Source organism: Anoplopoma fimbria, chromosome 12, assembly GCF_027596085.1.
Source record: "Anoplopoma fimbria isolate UVic2021 breed Golden Eagle Sablefish chromosome 12, Afim_UVic_2022, whole genome shotgun sequence".
In the NCBI taxonomy this organism is placed as follows: Eukaryota; Metazoa; Chordata; class Actinopteri; order Perciformes; family Anoplopomatidae; genus Anoplopoma; species Anoplopoma fimbria.
This window is the reverse complement of record NC_072460.1, coordinates 3987243-4005399: the sequence shown is the minus strand read 5'-3', so window position 1 is coordinate 4005399 and position 18157 is coordinate 3987243. Positions and strand designations below refer to the sequence as shown.

General features: G+C 41.7%; 1 protein-coding gene across 1 annotated transcript in view; it reads left to right on the top strand.

The window, feature by feature from the left end:
- The window catches only part of LOC129099219 (plexin-A1-like), a 207757-nt gene that overhangs the window by 94475 nt on the left and 95125 nt on the right, over positions 1-18157 (top strand). The window contains exons 6-10 of the mRNA XM_054608357.1: positions 5991-6091; positions 7692-7815; positions 8110-8263; positions 9523-9622; positions 17094-17208. Coding sequence (XP_054464332.1) covers positions 5991-6091; positions 7692-7815; positions 8110-8263; positions 9523-9622; positions 17094-17208 — 594 coding nt within the window. The remainder of the gene's footprint in view (positions 1-5990; positions 6092-7691; positions 7816-8109; positions 8264-9522; positions 9623-17093; positions 17209-18157) is intronic.

Here is an 18157-nt window from a genome sequence, read left to right as displayed (position 1 = left end):
TGTGTGTGTGTAAAGGAATACTTAAGCCGCTAAATAATCATTTGTATATCAATTACTCACCGTGTGTTTCCTTGAATTCTTGAAGAAAACCTGCATGCCTCCTGGAGTAACGAAGAATTCAAAAACAAAGAAAAGTGTTGATGAGTTAAAGTAATCGTGGGCTGTAAACTATACCAAAGCATCCGTTTACAACCTCTCACACAGCTCCTGCAGTGCAAATAGACTGTATATAAGAAAAGCATATAGTCATTAGGATGTGAACCATTGTATTGTGGACTGCTGTTTTAAAGCCCAGAGTTCGGCATTTTTGCCGTCACCATCTTGGTTTCTGGCCATCGCCATCTTGGTTATTTGCAACCAGAAGTCACACAAGGGGGTTAAGTACTACTTAAAGCTGAATAAGACATTTTGGGCGACTGAACTAGCGACCTGTCAATCACAAGGTATCCACGCCATGAAGCATATCCTTCTTCGTTGTCTATTTGACTCTAAATGGAGCATAATTTACTAAGTGAACATCATGCTGTATTGAAGAATACTATAAACTAGAGAATGAGACCGTAAACTCATGTTTACAATGTTTACTGAGGTAATGAATCAAGTGAGATGTAGGGTCATTTTATTATAGACTTCTTTACAATCAGACTTCTTTTAGCAACCAGAGGAGTCGCCCCTTGCTGGCTATTAGAACTAATGCAAGTTTAAGGCACTTCAGTGTTGGCTTCACTTTGCATAACCTGTGAGGAAACCGGGTTTTCTCACAGCGTCTGGATATGTCACTTTCTCATCTTGCATTTATTGTTGGGATATGGCTAATACCTGCTGGTGATTAGTGAACTCGTGAAAACAAGAATGTACTGTTAAAGGATAATGATGGAGAGTTCCTCTCTATGGTTTTTCTTCTGTTTCTCGTCTCTCCGTCTCCTCCTTGTGTCTGACGGTGTCTTCCAGTGATCTATGGCCTCATTTGCTGTGTTTTTCAGTGTCCAGCCAAATTCATGACAGATGAGAGCATAACAGAAAGACAGGTTGAGGCAGAAAGGAAGGAAATTGGAGAGACTGACAAAAAAAGAAAGTGAAAAGTTGTGTATTTTGTATCGTGGAAAGAACTGTGTCTATGTTAATTTATACTGTAGCTCTTCTATCCAGATTGTGTGTTGCTGCATGTTGTGCACGTGGCAAGCAGCCTCGATTTCCATTGAATTCACATCCACATGCTGAAGTTCATCCATTATATCCACACGTGTAGACCATCTTTGTAACGCCAGAACCTGCATTCCACAAAATGCATGACTGCGTTGCTGCTTTTGTGTAAGTTCGCGTGGCGTGTACGTCTTAAAACTCAGCTGGCTGGCAGAATAAGCCATCCATCAGCCCATTGTGTAGTAATAGCGCCTCATATTCTCCCCCATATTACACCCAGTGGACAATTACAGCCGGGGCCTATAGCCGCGACTAGCTGGCACCGCATGGGCCCCATATGTGGAATGAAACATCAGTCGCAATTACATTTGTGTGTCTTTCTCATCCATCCTCCCCTGCGTCCCTCGCCCCCACCCACTTCCTCCCACACCCCTACCCCCCCCCACCGCCCTCTCATCCGCCACGAGGCAAATTAAGAGCCTCTCTATCATGACCCCAATGAGAGAGCTCTTATTTATTTGCAATAAACTCTCCCCACATCATCTCCCCTGCTCCCCCTCTTCCCTCCACTCAGGAAACATTTTTTTTTTTAAAACGGCTAAAACTCTGCTGAAAGATTATTTTGTCTACAAACGGCGTCCGTTATTAGTTTAAAGACTCAAATGAATGGTTGATAAATATTTTCCACTGTGATCTCAGTCCTTCTGTCTTTCTCCACCTCTTCCTCCTAATTCCCCTCCCGCTCTCCTCCCCTGCCTCCCTCCACTGTCCACAGATGGATGTGTTTCCCTCTGCAGCAGCAAATAGGCCAGGAATGAAAATGCCATATTTAATGTAAAAAGGTGGTCCTGTCTTACTTACTGTCACACACAAACGCACACACACAAGCTCCCTAGCCACATCAGTAAGACAAAGAGGGTTTGGCTGAGCATCTCCCGTTTCCCTTCCCATTATCTGTTTCCTAAAACTCAATAATTGAACTGTTCCATTGGAATACATCATCCGCCCTACTACCACAAAGCTCCATTGAATAAACTTCTCTCCCTGGCTATTGTGCTTGAGCGTGACATGTTTTGTTTTTTTTCTTCTCTCCTCCCTCTAACAGATATGCTGTATTACTAGCATGGTATTTGTCCAGGCGCAAGTAATAACTGCAATTTGCTGCTATTTGGTGTCCCGTAAGAGGCCTGTGGCTGGTAATGGTAGCATTATAATAGTTATCAGACACAGGTTACTATTATCGTGCTATGAATCTGCCATAAGCCATTGTGTTCTACTGTACATCGGAGTGACACAGTAGGAGGAGATGTACAATGTGAGGATGGAATGGGGGGATAACAGGCATCTAGATGAGAGATGTGCTGTTATGAAAGCTGTCTACAGATGCACCTTTTATAAATAATGTCACATAAAGAACATTTACATCCCTACCACAAAAGGCAAAAGAAAAAAAGGAATTTTCTTTACACAATTTACACAAATTGCACAACGAGAAAATCGTCCAGGAAATGTTCAACCAGTGTTATTTTCCTGTGCTGCGCGTCCGTTCTGATAGAAATGCTTGCTGCACAAGTTAGCAAGGCCGGTTCTTGGCACGGGCAAATGCTCCACCTGGCCCACTTATCCTCCCTTCATCCCACATTAATTAAAGAGTAATTTATTTTGTCCCTTACGATTCAACAACAAATCATGACAAAATCTGATTGGCACCTTTGGCCCCTTAAGACACGCAGCGAGAAAGCCGTTTCATTTTTCTGATCTGCGTTCTGTTATTATGTTTAACCGCCGGCTGCCAGCCAAACAGTTGACCACCAGCCAAACAGCTGACCACCAGGGGTGTATTGCTATTTGTCTAAGTATCAGAGTGCACCTGAGGCGAAGTTGTGGCACGTTTGGAAGGTTTCGCAACCGCTGTTCTGTGGCCAGTTTACATACATTATTCATCAATAACTGACCCCACGATCATCTGTTGGACAGATTTATGGAGGACTGGTATGCTGATAAATCCTCAGCGTCTGAGAAGTGCTGCGTCAGAGCACACGGAATTACTACTAACTACTAAAAACCATGTGACCATGTACAAGGTCAGATATATTAGAATTATTGCTGAAGTAGTGAGGGTGCGAATCGTCCGATTTAATCGTATAACGGGACCATCCATCAGTGTCTTTATTTCTCTCTCCGTAACTACCTATTAGAATATAACACTCAACCTGTCCACCTGTGTTTCACATTTGTGGTGATGTGTGTTCATGTCGTTAGGCTCTGAACCGTTGAGGTTTCCTTTCTGAGCTTCCTTGGTCATGTTCAACTGTGGCTGGCGCCGCTGTTTCAGAGCTATGAGACCAGTGATGTGACTGGGAGAAAGTATTCAGGTGTGGATTATATCAAAAGAGAAGATGCCTCCCAAAATGACTGATAGCTATCTACAGACTGCGTGCGTGAGCTTAATGGCACGAGAAGACTTATTTTCTTTTGCAATAATTCACTACATGTTAACAGTCCTAAAGAAAACTCACATTTACACTAGTCATTTTTAACCAGCAAACATCTCTTACTGCCCCCCCCCCCATTCAAAGCAGTCTAGAACCCACATGAGTGTCAGGTTCCCCCAGTTTTACCATTCTTCCTGCTGATGCCTCACTTTTGTCTTTTTAAAGTTTTTTTTTGTTTTGGCAGCTTATAAAAACGTAGCTCTGTGTTCTTTACCCTTTGGTAGTGTATCCTACCACACAGCAGCTTTTAGGCATCATACTGTTGTTTGCTAGCAGACTAAAAGTGACAAGGAGGCACATTGACGCAATACAAAGTCAACGGAGAGCGATGAATTGTTTTCCCCTCCTGTGTGGGCGGGACTTAAATGCGCCAACTCTCTATAGTTGCTAAATGTTTCAGTCTTCAAAGACATGATCTAGAACACGTGTACTAATACACTCCATCGCCAATTAGTGATGTGTGGCTGGACAGCAGAGGCTGCTCCGTGCCGTAGGAGTCATCTAATGGAAGCACATATCTGAAGAACACAGTGACATGAAAACCAGCACATGCATTTTTTTGTCTTATTAATCATGCAGCAGTTGTTCTGGCAAAGGACATGAAAAGAGTTGGATTTACTGTTAGAAGGTTGATAAGTAAAAAAAAAAAAAAAAAAAAAAAAAAAGAAATTGATGGAAGAACTTCCTCTTTGAAGGTTCCTACACTGCTGCCCCTGCAGCTGCCATTAGAATTCCCCCTCACCACCTTCCAGCTCACCTGGTGTGCCCCCTGCCTCTGCAGTGTTACTGATGTCGTTCTTCACCTGAGTGAGGCAGCTGGTGGTGTGTGAGCGTGCGTGTGCATGTCTTGGGTGGTCAGCGATGTATTTAAGTATTTAACAACTGCCCCAGAAAACTGAGAAAATTGTGACTTTCTCACTGCTGCTTGTGTGTGTGTGTGTGTGTTTGCCTGAGGCAGTTTATGTCAGCCATCCGTCTGTCAATGGCAAACTGCTTCCAGCGAGTTGAAATAAAACACATGGATGCTGATACACTGGTGATTTTTGAGATTTAAGAGAGTAGACCCGAATGCACAGGTACAATTAAACCGTTTCAATATTGCTGTCTGTAGTTAATTCCTCCACTCCTTTTTTACATCCTGGGTGAAATTCGGGGTAATTCTTCCTGCTAATTGTGCAGACAGATGGCGGATGGTGAAACTGCATGTAGCAGCAGAAGACATGTCTGTTTAATGACGAGTGCAAAGACAACTATCTGTGGGAAATGGATTTCTGAAATGATGATTCCTCTCACTCTCCCTTCCCTTCTGTTCTTTTACTTATTCGGTTGAAGTTTCAGAGGCAGGTACATTTTGGACAGCACTGTCTGATGTCCTCGTTGATACCCAAGTTCTCAGATTTCCCCAAAGATATCATTAAAGTTTCATCTTATCTTAGTCATGCAGATACACAGATGGCAGCCGGTAGAGATTTAGCAGACACAAGGAGTAACCCTTGATGCTTATCTATATGGTGTCATGTACAAAAGCATATTCTTTGCAAGGGAGTCACTGATATTAAGCAAACTTAGTCATTTTAAGTTCTGATGAGGGCTGGTGCAGAAATGTACCATGTGTAAGTTTAAGTGTGAAAAACGACAAAAAGTGAATGAAGATTAACTATTGCCTGTTTGTGTGTCAATTGTTGACAGCTGGGTGCTAATATAAAGAACATATTATTATTATTATTATTAATTTACAATTCATGCTGAAGTTTGAAAGATATCAAATTATAAATACATATCCCAGGAAAGCATCAAGATAATACAGGAAGACAATGCACAGTTGTTAACCTGTCACATAGGGATTCATAGATGATGGAAAGTATATAAATTAGCGGAAGGCCCAGTCTGTTTTCCGGACATTTCAGATTGAGTTCACTTTTTGGCTCCAGAGAGCAGTTGTGAGCTATTTACTTTTTCTAGATTATGTTCAGTATCTCTTAAAGTAAACTGCTTGCTGGCATCAGTGTTACCTGGTCCACCGGAGAACTGTGGGCAGTACTCAGTATATCACAAAGAGATGCTTGTGTAATCTTAACATGTGTGTGTGTGTTTACATGTGTCTGAACCTTTGCTTCTCCCCCTCTAGCCTTGTATGTGGCTGCGCTGAGTTATAAGCAGCACTTCCAGAGCTGTTTATCTCTGATAGTCACAGCGGGCTTGTTCCCTTTAATCTCATGTTCTAGGCCCAGCACCCCCCCGGTAGATCCGGCGTACACCAGACCTATATGGTTTAAGCTGTTTTGAAGGTGGTGTGCACAGCGGCGTTTGTGTGCAATATTAACGAGGCAGGTGTGTGTGTTTTACTTCCAGGTCACCCGCGTACCGGTGGAGAGCTGTGAGCAGTACAGCTCCTGTGGAGCCTGCCTGGGATCAGGTGACCCTCACTGTGGCTGGTGTGTGCTCCATAATGTGTAAGTACATATATAATGTTCACTATGTTGTATTCATGCAGTAATTTCCGTGGTCACATGAAATAAGGGCTCTGCAGTTTATGATAATCAGTTACAGTAACAGACAGAATTATGGAGATTCTATCAATTCTATCAGTATGACGCTCCCTCCATTCAGTCCATTCTCTGCGATATCTGAAGAACGGTAAATTTCATCAAATTTGGCACGGACGTCCACCTGGACTCAAGGATGAACTGATTATACATATTAAAAGGGATGGGAAAAGAAACAGAAAAATAGAGCTTGAGAGAGAAGTTTGAACCTTTCCCATTTCTTCATCCTCACAGCTTGATGTTGTTTGATAATCTGACAAGCACATGGTTTGAGTCGCACTGACCCTTTTACACTCTAATCAGAATCGAGTTTGCGAATTACAATTTCCTATGGATCTTTTTCTGGTCAGTAAATTGCCTTTCATAAACCTGTTCTTCTAATTCTGTCAGAGACACAGTTTTTTAGCAAATTACAGTTATACAACGCGGTTAGATTAAGAGGGAAAAGGTTCTGCTCCACCAGGGAGGTCTCAGGGATTCACAGATACAACAAAGATTCTGTTGAGAGTCCAAACAGAAACATACTGTACATGCGGCCCGTTCTCATATTCAACCTTTCACAAATGGACGCATAGTCAGGACTCCTGGGTCAAGACTTTTTAACGAGCTGACTACACCTTGACATAACTTGGGTTTCGGCAAGAAAACTACTTGGTTAGGTTTTATAAAAGATTGTGGTTTGGGTAATAATAAGTTGTTAGTACGTAGGCTACTTAATTTAACGTGACTTAAGTTAAGTACCTTACATAACAAACTTACTAGGTTTACTGCTCAGTATTGTTTAAAATATAACGAGTACCAAATCCATCTTTAAAGTTATCGCTGTCCTAGTAATTAGGTAACTTAATAAAATAAGTCTACATTGACACGCGAGATCTCACTGGCTCACACATACATTGAATCTTGATAAGGTCATCGACACCATAGGGTTGGCATGAGCATGTCAAGTGTCAGGTCTTAAAGGCCACCATGTACACCTGCGGTAAAATGATTGGACGCTACCAGTCAGCCAAGAAGCTGATGAATGAGCCATCGATAGCTTAGCATGAATGAGCAGCTGGCGCCAATCAGCTAATGCAAGCTTGACTTCAGTGCCTGGACTAACACTATGCCCCATTTGTTTCTCACTCTGCTTTGACTGTTTCTATCTGCCGTGATGACGGACAGCCTTTAAATTATTCATAAGGGTTCTTTAATAAACAGAGACTCTGCATGAAACCCAGCATCCTGGAGTTGTTCAATAGACACTGTGTAGCGCACCTTAGCTCAGACAACCTTGAAAGTTAACTTTGTGAGTAAGGATTTTAGTTTTTTTCCAAAGTGAGAAGTAGCTGATGCCACATTTTGTCCAGATAACTCAACCCCACGATAGGAAGCAAAATGTGTCTAACCTAAACAATCAGTGAACAGGATCAGTGTGGATTTGACATACAAGAAATATTTAATTAAATCTGATCTATGAGGTTTTTGAATGGATATGTGACCGTAGTATATCGTTCTCCTCTAGATGTTCGAGGAAGGATCACTGCGAACGAGCAGAGGAGCCTCAGCGTTTCACCACCAGAGTGGAGCAGTGCGTCCGACTCTCCGTCCAACCTGACACCATCTCCGTCACCATGTCAGAAGTGCAGGTACAGTTTGTTGGCATATTGGCGTATGTGTGTTTAGATGTGTGTTGTCTGTTTAATAAGTGGAGTAGAGAAAGATGGACGGGACAAAGTGAGCAAGATAAATGTGAAATTAGATTCTATATAGCTTGTTCTTGAGTCATCCCTGGCAATCTGTCCATCAGTTTGAGTTTGAGTTTGAGCTGAAAAGCTACATCTGAGCAGATGTTGCTGTCTTGCTTATTGCATCACCAATAAAGTATATCCATTTAAGATTTATGTTGTCCCTCACCTTTCTCCTTTCCGTCCCTCTCCCAGTTGTCACTTCAGACGCAGAATGTTCCCAGTCTGTCCGCCGGAGTGAACTGCTCCTTCGAGGACTATGTGGAGACTGAAGGACGCATATATGGTGGACGGATCTTCTGCCTGTCCCCTTCTACAAAAGAGGTGTCCCCAATCACACGAGGCCGAGGTAAGAAGAAAAATATCCCAACAAAACCAAAATGCAGGGTGTGAGAAATCTATGGAATCTCTGACTTGAACTTTATCAATTTTTCTCTGTGGAATGAGGAATATGTATTGATTTGGTTAAGATTCAAATCCAGCAATATCTGTTCGGAACTTCAAAGTGTGCCAAGTGTCAAATGAAAAATCATCTGAGCTGACAGTTTGTTAAAAAATTCACGTAATTATTAAAAATCTTATATCATGGAATTGTATTTAATTAAAGCATTGTAATGTACATAAATTTTTTATTTTATCATAGATTTTTCAAAATGTTTTATTTTATATTGGCGTTTTTCATTATGTTCCAATAAGTGGCGCTTTTCAGCTAATCATGTACCCCCTCTTTTTATAAAGCTAGCATACTCAGCAGCTCATACTGTAAATTTTGCCAGTAAGCTCCTGTTAGCTAATCCAACAACAATGCCAAAGTTATTCTGAATGAACCATTTGAAGGCCACAGCTGTCGATAAATGAAAATGAGAGCCATGACAAGTTAATTCTGTGTCTGTGTTAATTCACTGCTACTTTACAATAGAATTACTATTATGTTGTTGTCGTTTTAGATATCTAGCTCAGCAGGAGACCTGAAGGCTGAAAGATGACAACACCACTGTCACAAAACAATTTATTCATATGACTATTTATTTGATATTGAACATGTTGGGGCTTAACAGTAAATTAGACCTTACAGTTGTCAACATGACATGCTTTGTTAGGGTCACCAGGGCTCTGGAAGTTACACTTTCTGTGGAAGAAAATGAATAGATAAAGAACTTAGCTGACATTTTAAACTTTTGTTTTAGAGAGAGAAGATGACTCTAATTCATTCTGGGTGTCTCGGTTGTTTGATGCTGCACAAATATGAATTGTTTGCTTCATTCAGCCTGTTCGTTCAACTGTGTGAAACAAGAGTCACTCTGCTCTTTAACGGCATTCATTTCTTTGTGATTCTCATAATACGAAACTGCTGATTCACAAAACTTACTGCACAAAACCAATGAATGTAGATGGACAGCTGAACTGCTTCCTCCACCGAGTGACATTTCTACCAAATTCTATTGATTAAGCTCCAGGCTTAACATTTCAGAATACATTGCCTGGGCATGGTCCTGTGTTCATGAACCATATACTTACTTTATATGATGATATCAATTGTATACTATAGAAATATTGGAAGGCTGTTTAAAGACCTCTGGTGATATGGTGTTTTTTGACTCTACGTAGGTGACCAACGTGTTATAAAGTTGTATCTGAAGTCCAAGGAGACGGGGAAGAAGTTTGCCAGCGTGGACTTTGTCTTCTACAACTGCAGCGTCCACCAATCGTAAGTTTTTTTCTTTCCAATTTCTAAAATTATTAGTGTGAATGGAGCGGAATAAGAAGTGGATAAAAGGAGTGAGACAGATTCTCTTTGCATATGCGCGACACCCAGCAAGAAGCAGAGGGTGGAAAGCATCGATCAATAGAAGGTTGACTGTAGTTCTTTCCCAAAAGCAATAATGATAAAATATTGGCCTGCAAATAACTCCTATAATGGGGAACGGAGAGAACAGCATGCAACCTTTGCTAATTCATTATTCAATGTATTCAAGCTTTTTACAAATCAATTAGTTAATTAAATCTCGAGCAATAAAGGGACTACCGGTGAGTGAAATAATAAATCGATTCCTAACCATGCAAGACCCAGAAGGGCAGCCAAGCTTGGGAGGCTAAAGCATGTCAGTCGTGTTTCTTGGAAATTAATTATCCCTAATTTAAGTATAGGAATACTGTTTGGCTTTTCAGCACTAGTTTTGTAGCAGATTTAGTCGTTTTATTTATATGCGTGGCTGAATTTGTTGTTTATGGAGGAAGAGCAGGGAAGGAGAGAGACTGGAGAAACTACATACACACTTTTCTAATTTGGTGAAGACATTAATCATCAATTAAAGCTTTTTTTTTTAAATATGCAAGGTTACTTGAGTTGATGCAATATTATTGTTAGTTGTTAGAGCTGAACAATGAATTGTTTTCTATCAAAAGTGCAGTTTGTAAGATTGCAATGTTCACAGTATGACACCTTATAGAGCTTTAGTTGTTGACTGTTAAATGCAAGGACAACTCTCAGCTGCAGCTAATAGCTAATTAACGATAATTAGGGAAAGGGAAACTGCTGTTGACTGCATACTGGTGCTTTACATTTAATACTCTCCTGAAAATGCTTTTTTTCTTTTCACTTTACTGTGTTATTTTGATGTTTAAAGAGTTGCCAGCTAGCTTGGTAGTTTTGGAGTACAAATGGACAACAGCTGCATGGCGAAAGGTCCAAATCTTAAATTGTTTTTGTCATCATCATGTTTTAGCTTATTACCATTAAACATTAAACTTTGAAATAAGACCTTGAGGACTCGGGGCTTTATAGATGTCTTTCCTTCGAAGCATCTTTGCTTTTCTGTGACGCTAACGTTAGCTTCAGCTAAGCTAGGTGCTGATTGCTAAATCCCATAATTTACTCATTTATATATACAGTGTATGATATAATCACACAAAACAAATTGCATACAGTATTCAACGTTTAAAATATATATTTTTAAATTCACTAGATGCAGTTAAACCATAACTGACTAGCTAACTAGCTTTATCATTAGCTATAATTACCTTTCAAGTTACTATTTAATCAATCTCTAAAGCTAGACTACATGTAATACACAAACTTTGTATGAAGCGCATCGTAAACCCAACAGTTAATCAAGTGATAATAGCTACACATTTATTGAGAAATATTTAGAGTTAATATGCCCAAACAGTCGCTAATTTGAATTTAAAGCTTATCTTGTTTCATGATGTAGACAACAAAATGTAGGCCTTGAGTTTGAATGGGAATATAATTAAAAGATTTTCATTTTTTTTTTGAAAAGTTATTCACCTTTAACAGTGGTTTAGTCAGTAAAATATTTTCAGTTGAACTTACACAAAGAGAGAAGGGCAAGAGAAGAGAGAGGAGCAGAGCAGCAGAGAGATGGGCCTGATAATGAATGAAGAATGTGTTCTTAATTGACCTGCCTTGTTAAATAAAGGTTAAATGAAAATAAATACAATGTCATTCCCTAAATGACTCTTGGCTGCTGCTCTGAAGTCGCTGAGATTCACTGTTACACACAGCCTCCTCCACCTGGCACAGACCCTCATCTCTCATTTAGGTATCTGCACTTTGTGTCGAAACACCTGAAATGAAAATGCATCCGTGGCATACTCCAAAGTGGATTTCTCTTTCTCTTGCCAAGCGTAGATTGATGAAAGAATTACTTCCTCCCCCAATGTTTACATAGTTTAAAATATCCTAAAATGAAAATACAATCCAATTTAGGCTTTTTTCCCCCTTTTTCTTTCTTTCTCTCCATCTATTGACATGAGATGAACGTGTCAATGAATGCATCTAATGAACCATGAAAATAAGAAAATAGCCCAACAATGCATTAAATAAACTACATGGACATGGAACTAAATTAAGAATCAGGCCAAGCACTGAAAAGAGTCTAAAACTCAAAACTACAAATTATGTCCATAACCTTCAATTCCTGTGTTACAAGTGACTTGTAATAAGGAGTGTTAAGTGCACTTGTTCTGCTTTCGTTTCCTTTCATGCCACCGTCCTTCCCTCTAGACCCCTAGCCCTCTTTTTCCTCTCCTGCCTTCCCACCTTCCTCTTGTCTGCCTATTACTTTATACTCTCCCATCCCTTTACCCGTCGCTCCCTCCCCCCGACCCCAGCTCCTCTTAGCCCTCTCCACCCACCCTCACCCTCCACCACCGCATCGCTTTTCTTGCCCCTCTCTTGTTCATCAAGCCCATTTATTGCCTGCTCTCCGCTCCTGGCCCTGAATACATCTGCATAGTAATAGGCCGTTAATTAGCTCTAGCCGGGGTGCCTGTGTGGAGATCGTCATAATGGAGTGGGCTTGGAGAGAGAGAGCTCACCTGGGCCACTTCTCAGGGCCTCAAGGCCTTGTGCAGTGGCTTTGATTCATTTTGTGAACGTGTGTGTGTGTGTGTGTGTGTGTGTGTGTGTGTGTGTGTGTGTGTGTGTGTGTGTGTGTGTGTTTTCTGTTTGTTCCCTGTGTGCTAGAGAGCATACAGGATGTGTCAAAGTAAATGCACCGTAGTGGATATTTATGCATATTTTTGTGGATGCACAAAGTGTTTTCTCATTTGTGTGTGTGTGTGTGTGTGTGTGTGTGTGTGTGTGTGTGTGTGTGTGTGTGTGTGTGTGTGTCTTTATGCTCTACTCCCCTGATTAACCAGCCCACCTAGCCCTCCTCTCTCTGCTGCATAAACAGGCGTGCTGCTGTTTAAGCCTTTGATGTTGGCTCCGCTGGCCCCCGCAGGACTCTGCAGGACTGTAAGACTACAGTGCAGTTATCGCCGCAGCAGCTGTAACGCAAACCCCCGTATTATACACCACTCCTCCCCCCTTTTCGCCGTCACCTTTCACCTCCGAAATCTTTGACTCCGCCCTGCAGGAAGCCAGGGTGCAGGGGGGCCGGCGGCGTTCAGCGGCAGATAATGGAGTTCTCATCGTGAGTGGGTTAAAGTGCAGCGCGGTAACAGCACAGATACAAAAGCAGAGTAGCCCGCAGGCAAGCACCGGTGGGGGGGGGGCTCTTGCGCAACCTCACGCGGCCCCTGCTCGACCTGCTCTGAGGCGGATGCAGCACCTGCATCACCAGCCTCACACACGCTCTCACACAAACAGGTGCACGCACAGTCAGAAGGAGCGCACAGACGGCACTGCAAATAAAGCTGCAAGCTAGTTGCATACTGTGTGCTGTTACAATATTAGGAATTTGCATTTATAAAAAAAAAAAAAGAAAAGAGAGGTTTGGAATAGTTTAATTGAGCATGTGGGAGGAGGAATAATGCATCTTAAAAGAGAGACAAATAGGAGCTGGAGGGAAGAGCGGATCAAGGAAGAAAACTCCTGAGCCGTTTGAGGGAAAAGAGAACCGAGAAAAAGGCATGAAGAGGGAAAGAGAGATGTAAAGCAGAGATTGTGTCCATTGTGTCAGGAATAATGCGTCCCACACAGCCAAAAGGTTAGCGCCGCAGCCTCGGGCCACCATGACCATTACAATATGAAAGGGGTCTGAAATCTATGCAGTGAAAAGAGGCACTTATGGGAGGGGACCAGCCCACGCTCCGGCCCCAAAGAAGGGCTCTCACTTCCAGGCAGACCGTTCGCTTTGGCCAGTTATATATGCTGGCAGCTTTTGTTCTCATCATGTTGGATACAGTTTAAGGGTAATTTCTTTTCTGGTTTTACATCACAATTGGTTTGATTTTTGTGGCAAAAGTTGTTTGTCCAATTTTTCAATGCACGCCAACGGCCTTAATTAAACTGGGGGTTGAGACTTACTGCTTTTGGACGGCGTAACTAGATGCAATCATAAGGTATAATGAGACTAAGTCCCCGGTTGAGTATCTAAACTTCTCATTTGGTTCCCGTGCTGTATAACTTAACGACGTATGCCTCATTTTATGACCGCTCACCGTGGAGCTTTATTGGACAAAACACAAAGAGGCCTATTTATAGATCACAAAGCACAGCCGGCCTTATAATAACAAGAACAACTTTATTTATACAGTACCTTTAAAAAACAGAGTTTACAAAGTGCCAGCTCAGTAGATAATTAGTAGATACTTCATTTGGATCGGCACATGCTGTCATGCCTTGGCAAGCTTTAGAACCTTCCTCATTAGGAACCGAGTGCAGCTTTATCCGTGACTTTATCCAAATTGACCAGAACCAAACGAGCGCCATTTGTCATGTACGTTTGCGCGGGGCCATCGCTCGCACATCAACCGCTTTGTTCCATCGATCCGGCCGCGCCAGAAACAAAAGCTCGGAGAAGATGAAAAGACGTTTGACCCGGCTCTGTTGCAAAGGCCTTGTTAAATAGCAGAGGGGGGGGTTATTGACTACATTGCAGCAGCACAGCCACTTAACCGAGCCAGACGTTCACGCATTGACAGCTCTACCGTGGGACAGGGCTCCACTGCCCAGGTGACCCAGAGGAGCTCTGCCATGTCAACACGGGCGACAGCTTGCTTGTGTGTGTGTGTGTGTGTGTGTGTGTGTGTGTGTAAAGGTGTGTCTCAGTCTATGATTGTGGGTGTGATAATGCTACACACACACAGAGACACACACACACACAGCTGTGAATGTGTGGGCACACGTCCCTGCAACAAGAAATCGATGAACCCCGGGGTTAATAGTGAGGAGGAACTGGCTCACCAGCTCTACTAACAAACAGCAGGCTGTTAGCATAACCTCAGTCCACCCTGCTCCCCACGGAAATCCACTGGCATTGATTATAAACCTCACACTGCAGTTCTCGTCGAGTCTCAGCAGCTTATCGCTCAGCTATATGAAGTCCCTCTCACCCTGCCACTCCAATACGGGCAATCTAGGAGTTAACCCTCTGAAATCTGAATAAAACCCTGAGACAGAGGGACAAAGACACAACGCGGATTAGACTGAAATCCAATTTAAAGTCTTTCTGGAGGCAGGGCGGCATTGTGAGCTGAGCATTGTCCTTCAGTTTAGAGGACCCCCCTCCATGATGGCTCATTACTGTGGTGATTTTGCTCTAGACTTGTCAGAGAACTTGTGTCAGTCAAGCAGTGAAGGTGATTTATTTTAAAATAATCGTTTCCCAGGTAACTCCAGCTAGCAGCAGATTAGAAAAAGGACAGTATTTGATAACTGTATGTTGACTGGATCACTGGTGTGTTGTGTCTCTCGCTAGCTAAGAGTTAACACTAATATTTAATGCAAAGTTAATGTAGAAAGAGACATCTTGTAGCTTCAAAACTGAATCCGGTCTCCTGCGTGAAAGTCCAGTGTTTTAAAGGTCCACTTATCGAACCCACGACCTCCTCACGGCCCGACTTTATCGCTCTTTAGTCTATGACAACTGTCCTGGCCCACCTTTACGTGGATGACATCCAAATTGGTCATGTGGGTTATGTTCAATTCATACAACTGTTTGGAAAATAAGGTTATTTGCTTTTTTCTGAAAGTTAAATACCACACAACAGTGCAAATACAGTGCAAAGACCTTTAACATAATGTAGCATTAGAAGCACAAATAAATGTGTAGAGCGATAACTGGTCGATGGATGAAGGACCCCAAATGCTCCCAGTCGGTTCCTCGGGTGGATGTGAGTTGGCCAGCAGAGCCTGAGGGTGTGTGGGTTGAGTTGTAGGAGTCCTGCTTGAGCACAGACAGTGACAGCATACAGAGGACTGACGTAACGTGTAATTAGAGCTCGCTGTTCTGAAGCCAGTTAAGTGAAATTCAGTTCAGGAGTGGTGTAAGGAGTACAAAGAGAATGTGAGTTTTTATTTTTTTTTAAAGAGCTGCTGAAAATCGACTTCTGTCAGCGTCTGTAATTATTGTTTAGCCCAACATCAAGTGCTTTCTTCACTAGCAAAGACATGATTTAGTCATGCATGTGTGAGATTGCTAAGATTCATTTTTTATTTTGTCTCGAAAACAAAGCTTTGCTAAATTGAATAACTATTGACAAACTGTTGATTTAACTTCCAATATTAATTGTAGAGCAAAATCCTAAACTAACCTTTGTGTGCTTTTGTATAAACGTCCGTTGCATTCCCTTTTTGTTTTCTTCTGGTAGCCATGATAGCCTTGTTTTTGTGCTGTAATCCATGTTGCATTTATTCCTTTTTTTCTCAACTCTGAAGAAGAAGAAGACTGGGGGAAAAAAACAAGTGTTATATAAAAACAGGCTTATCTTGGTCTGCCAGCTTAGTTCACTGTAAGCCTCCAAGCATGGAGAATAAGAAGGGAGGAGTGGATCGCCAAGGATTCTCTCCTGCTCTCTCAGCATCCGCCTCGGCCCGGCTGACAGCTGGAATAAAGTCTTTAATGCACGGGCCACGCTCACACTCGTCATTCCAACGCGATTTCTACAGATTTGGCCGTAACCATTTGATGTTGTGCTAATGTGTTAATGCATGTCCACGCCATGTCTGTCAGCGTGTGATATGAGCTTAGCTCCTAATAGTAGGCTTCAATCGCAGTTTTTTATGCTTAATGTAAGGAACAAGTTAGACATTGTGAATGGAAATAGCAATTAGCAGTACAATTCTCCAATTTGCATCAAAGTGTTTTGTTTTTTTTAACAAAAATATTCTTGATAATGTCTTTCTTTGTGTCCTGAATGTTCACATTCAATTTCCTTCTTATTTGTTCTCAGGTGAAATCATTCCATAGGGTTTACATTAAAGAATAATACCATCCAGTACATTCTGATGGAGGAAATGTTTTTTGTGTTCTATTCCCAAGAGGATCAGTCAATCCTACTGGCAAAACTGAATTATTTTCGATATTTTATTTTTTTTAAAGATGGACTGATCTTTGAGGCCAATACCGATATCAATATTTAAATATGGGAACATTGGAGTTTTTCTTTTGTAAACATAAACACATACCTTTAATTCCTTCGATTACATTCTTTTATTTAAAAAAAACTTTTTGATGGATTTATTTTGTTACCAAGACACATACTGAGTGTCCTCATACCTGACAGTTGAAGAATGAACTTGTCAGTGTCTCCTGTGGACAAACTTGGTAACACTGATTGAGCTCTAGCAGCAGCACACTTTCAGCCAATGGCTGACCAAACAAAGTGGATACTGAAGAAATGGAAATAACATCTAAACTTTTGTTGACTATTACTTTAACAAAAAACCTTAACCCTCATTGCTTTCTCTCACATTCTCATTGCTTCAGGTGCCTGTCCTGCGTCAACGGGAACTTCCCCTGCCACTGGTGCAAATATCGCCACATGTGCACGCAGGACGCCAGTGACTGCTCCTTCCAGGAGGGACGAGTCAACACCTCAGAGGTGAGGGTTCAAGCATACATACACAAGGATTCAAAATAAGACATGTTCTCACAAACACTCAGCACCCAGAGATTAAGAAGTGCAGACATACGAAACAAGAGATGAATACCTTCACGAGTATTTAGCGATTCCAAGGGTGCAGCTGGGACCTGTGCAGCATTTGAGTGTGTGTACGTGCGTGTGTGAATGAGTGCTGCTGTGAGTGGCCCAGCAGCAGCTGTTGTACTCCAAGCAGCGCTGGATTTATTCACTTATAAACAAGTCGGGGTGAATGAGTATGCAAATGGCAGCGCGCGCCACCGTCACAAATGTTTGATCTGTAAGGAAAAACCCTCATCTATCTACGAACCGAGTCGCTTCCTGCTCCCAAATTCTCACCGACTGTCACCAAAACACAGATATTCACACCAACAAACACAACGACACAAGTGAACTTTTGTATAGTCAGAAAGTCGCACTTTAACATCCGTCTACCTTTCCCTCAGCTTTGTCTCTAATGCAGGCAGAAGTTGAAAATCACTTTTAAGAGCATGCAAGGCGATAGGCAGTTTGAGATATCTTTACTTTTTTATCTTCTCCAGTTTTCCCTCTGACGACTAATCTTATTTCATCCTCTCAGAGTAAGACTTTTTATGTTGCATGGACACAAACTCAAGCTGTCACTCTTTCTCCTCACTCATTCACCCTTTTGTTGCCTGCGCTTTCATTTTACTTTAGGAGTCGTGCATATATTTATATGTAGATGTGGGTTTATGTATGTGTTTGTATATTTTAGTATTTCCCTGTGGATGCATGGCGATTTGTATGGATCATTTTGCGTAAAGATAGATATATATTTTATGTGCATACATTCTGTCATTTTTATGACCATTGCCTTTACTTTTACGGTCAATTTACCATCTTTTATGTGGATGTCCAATCAGTGTTGGTAAATGTAGTCCATTGTCGC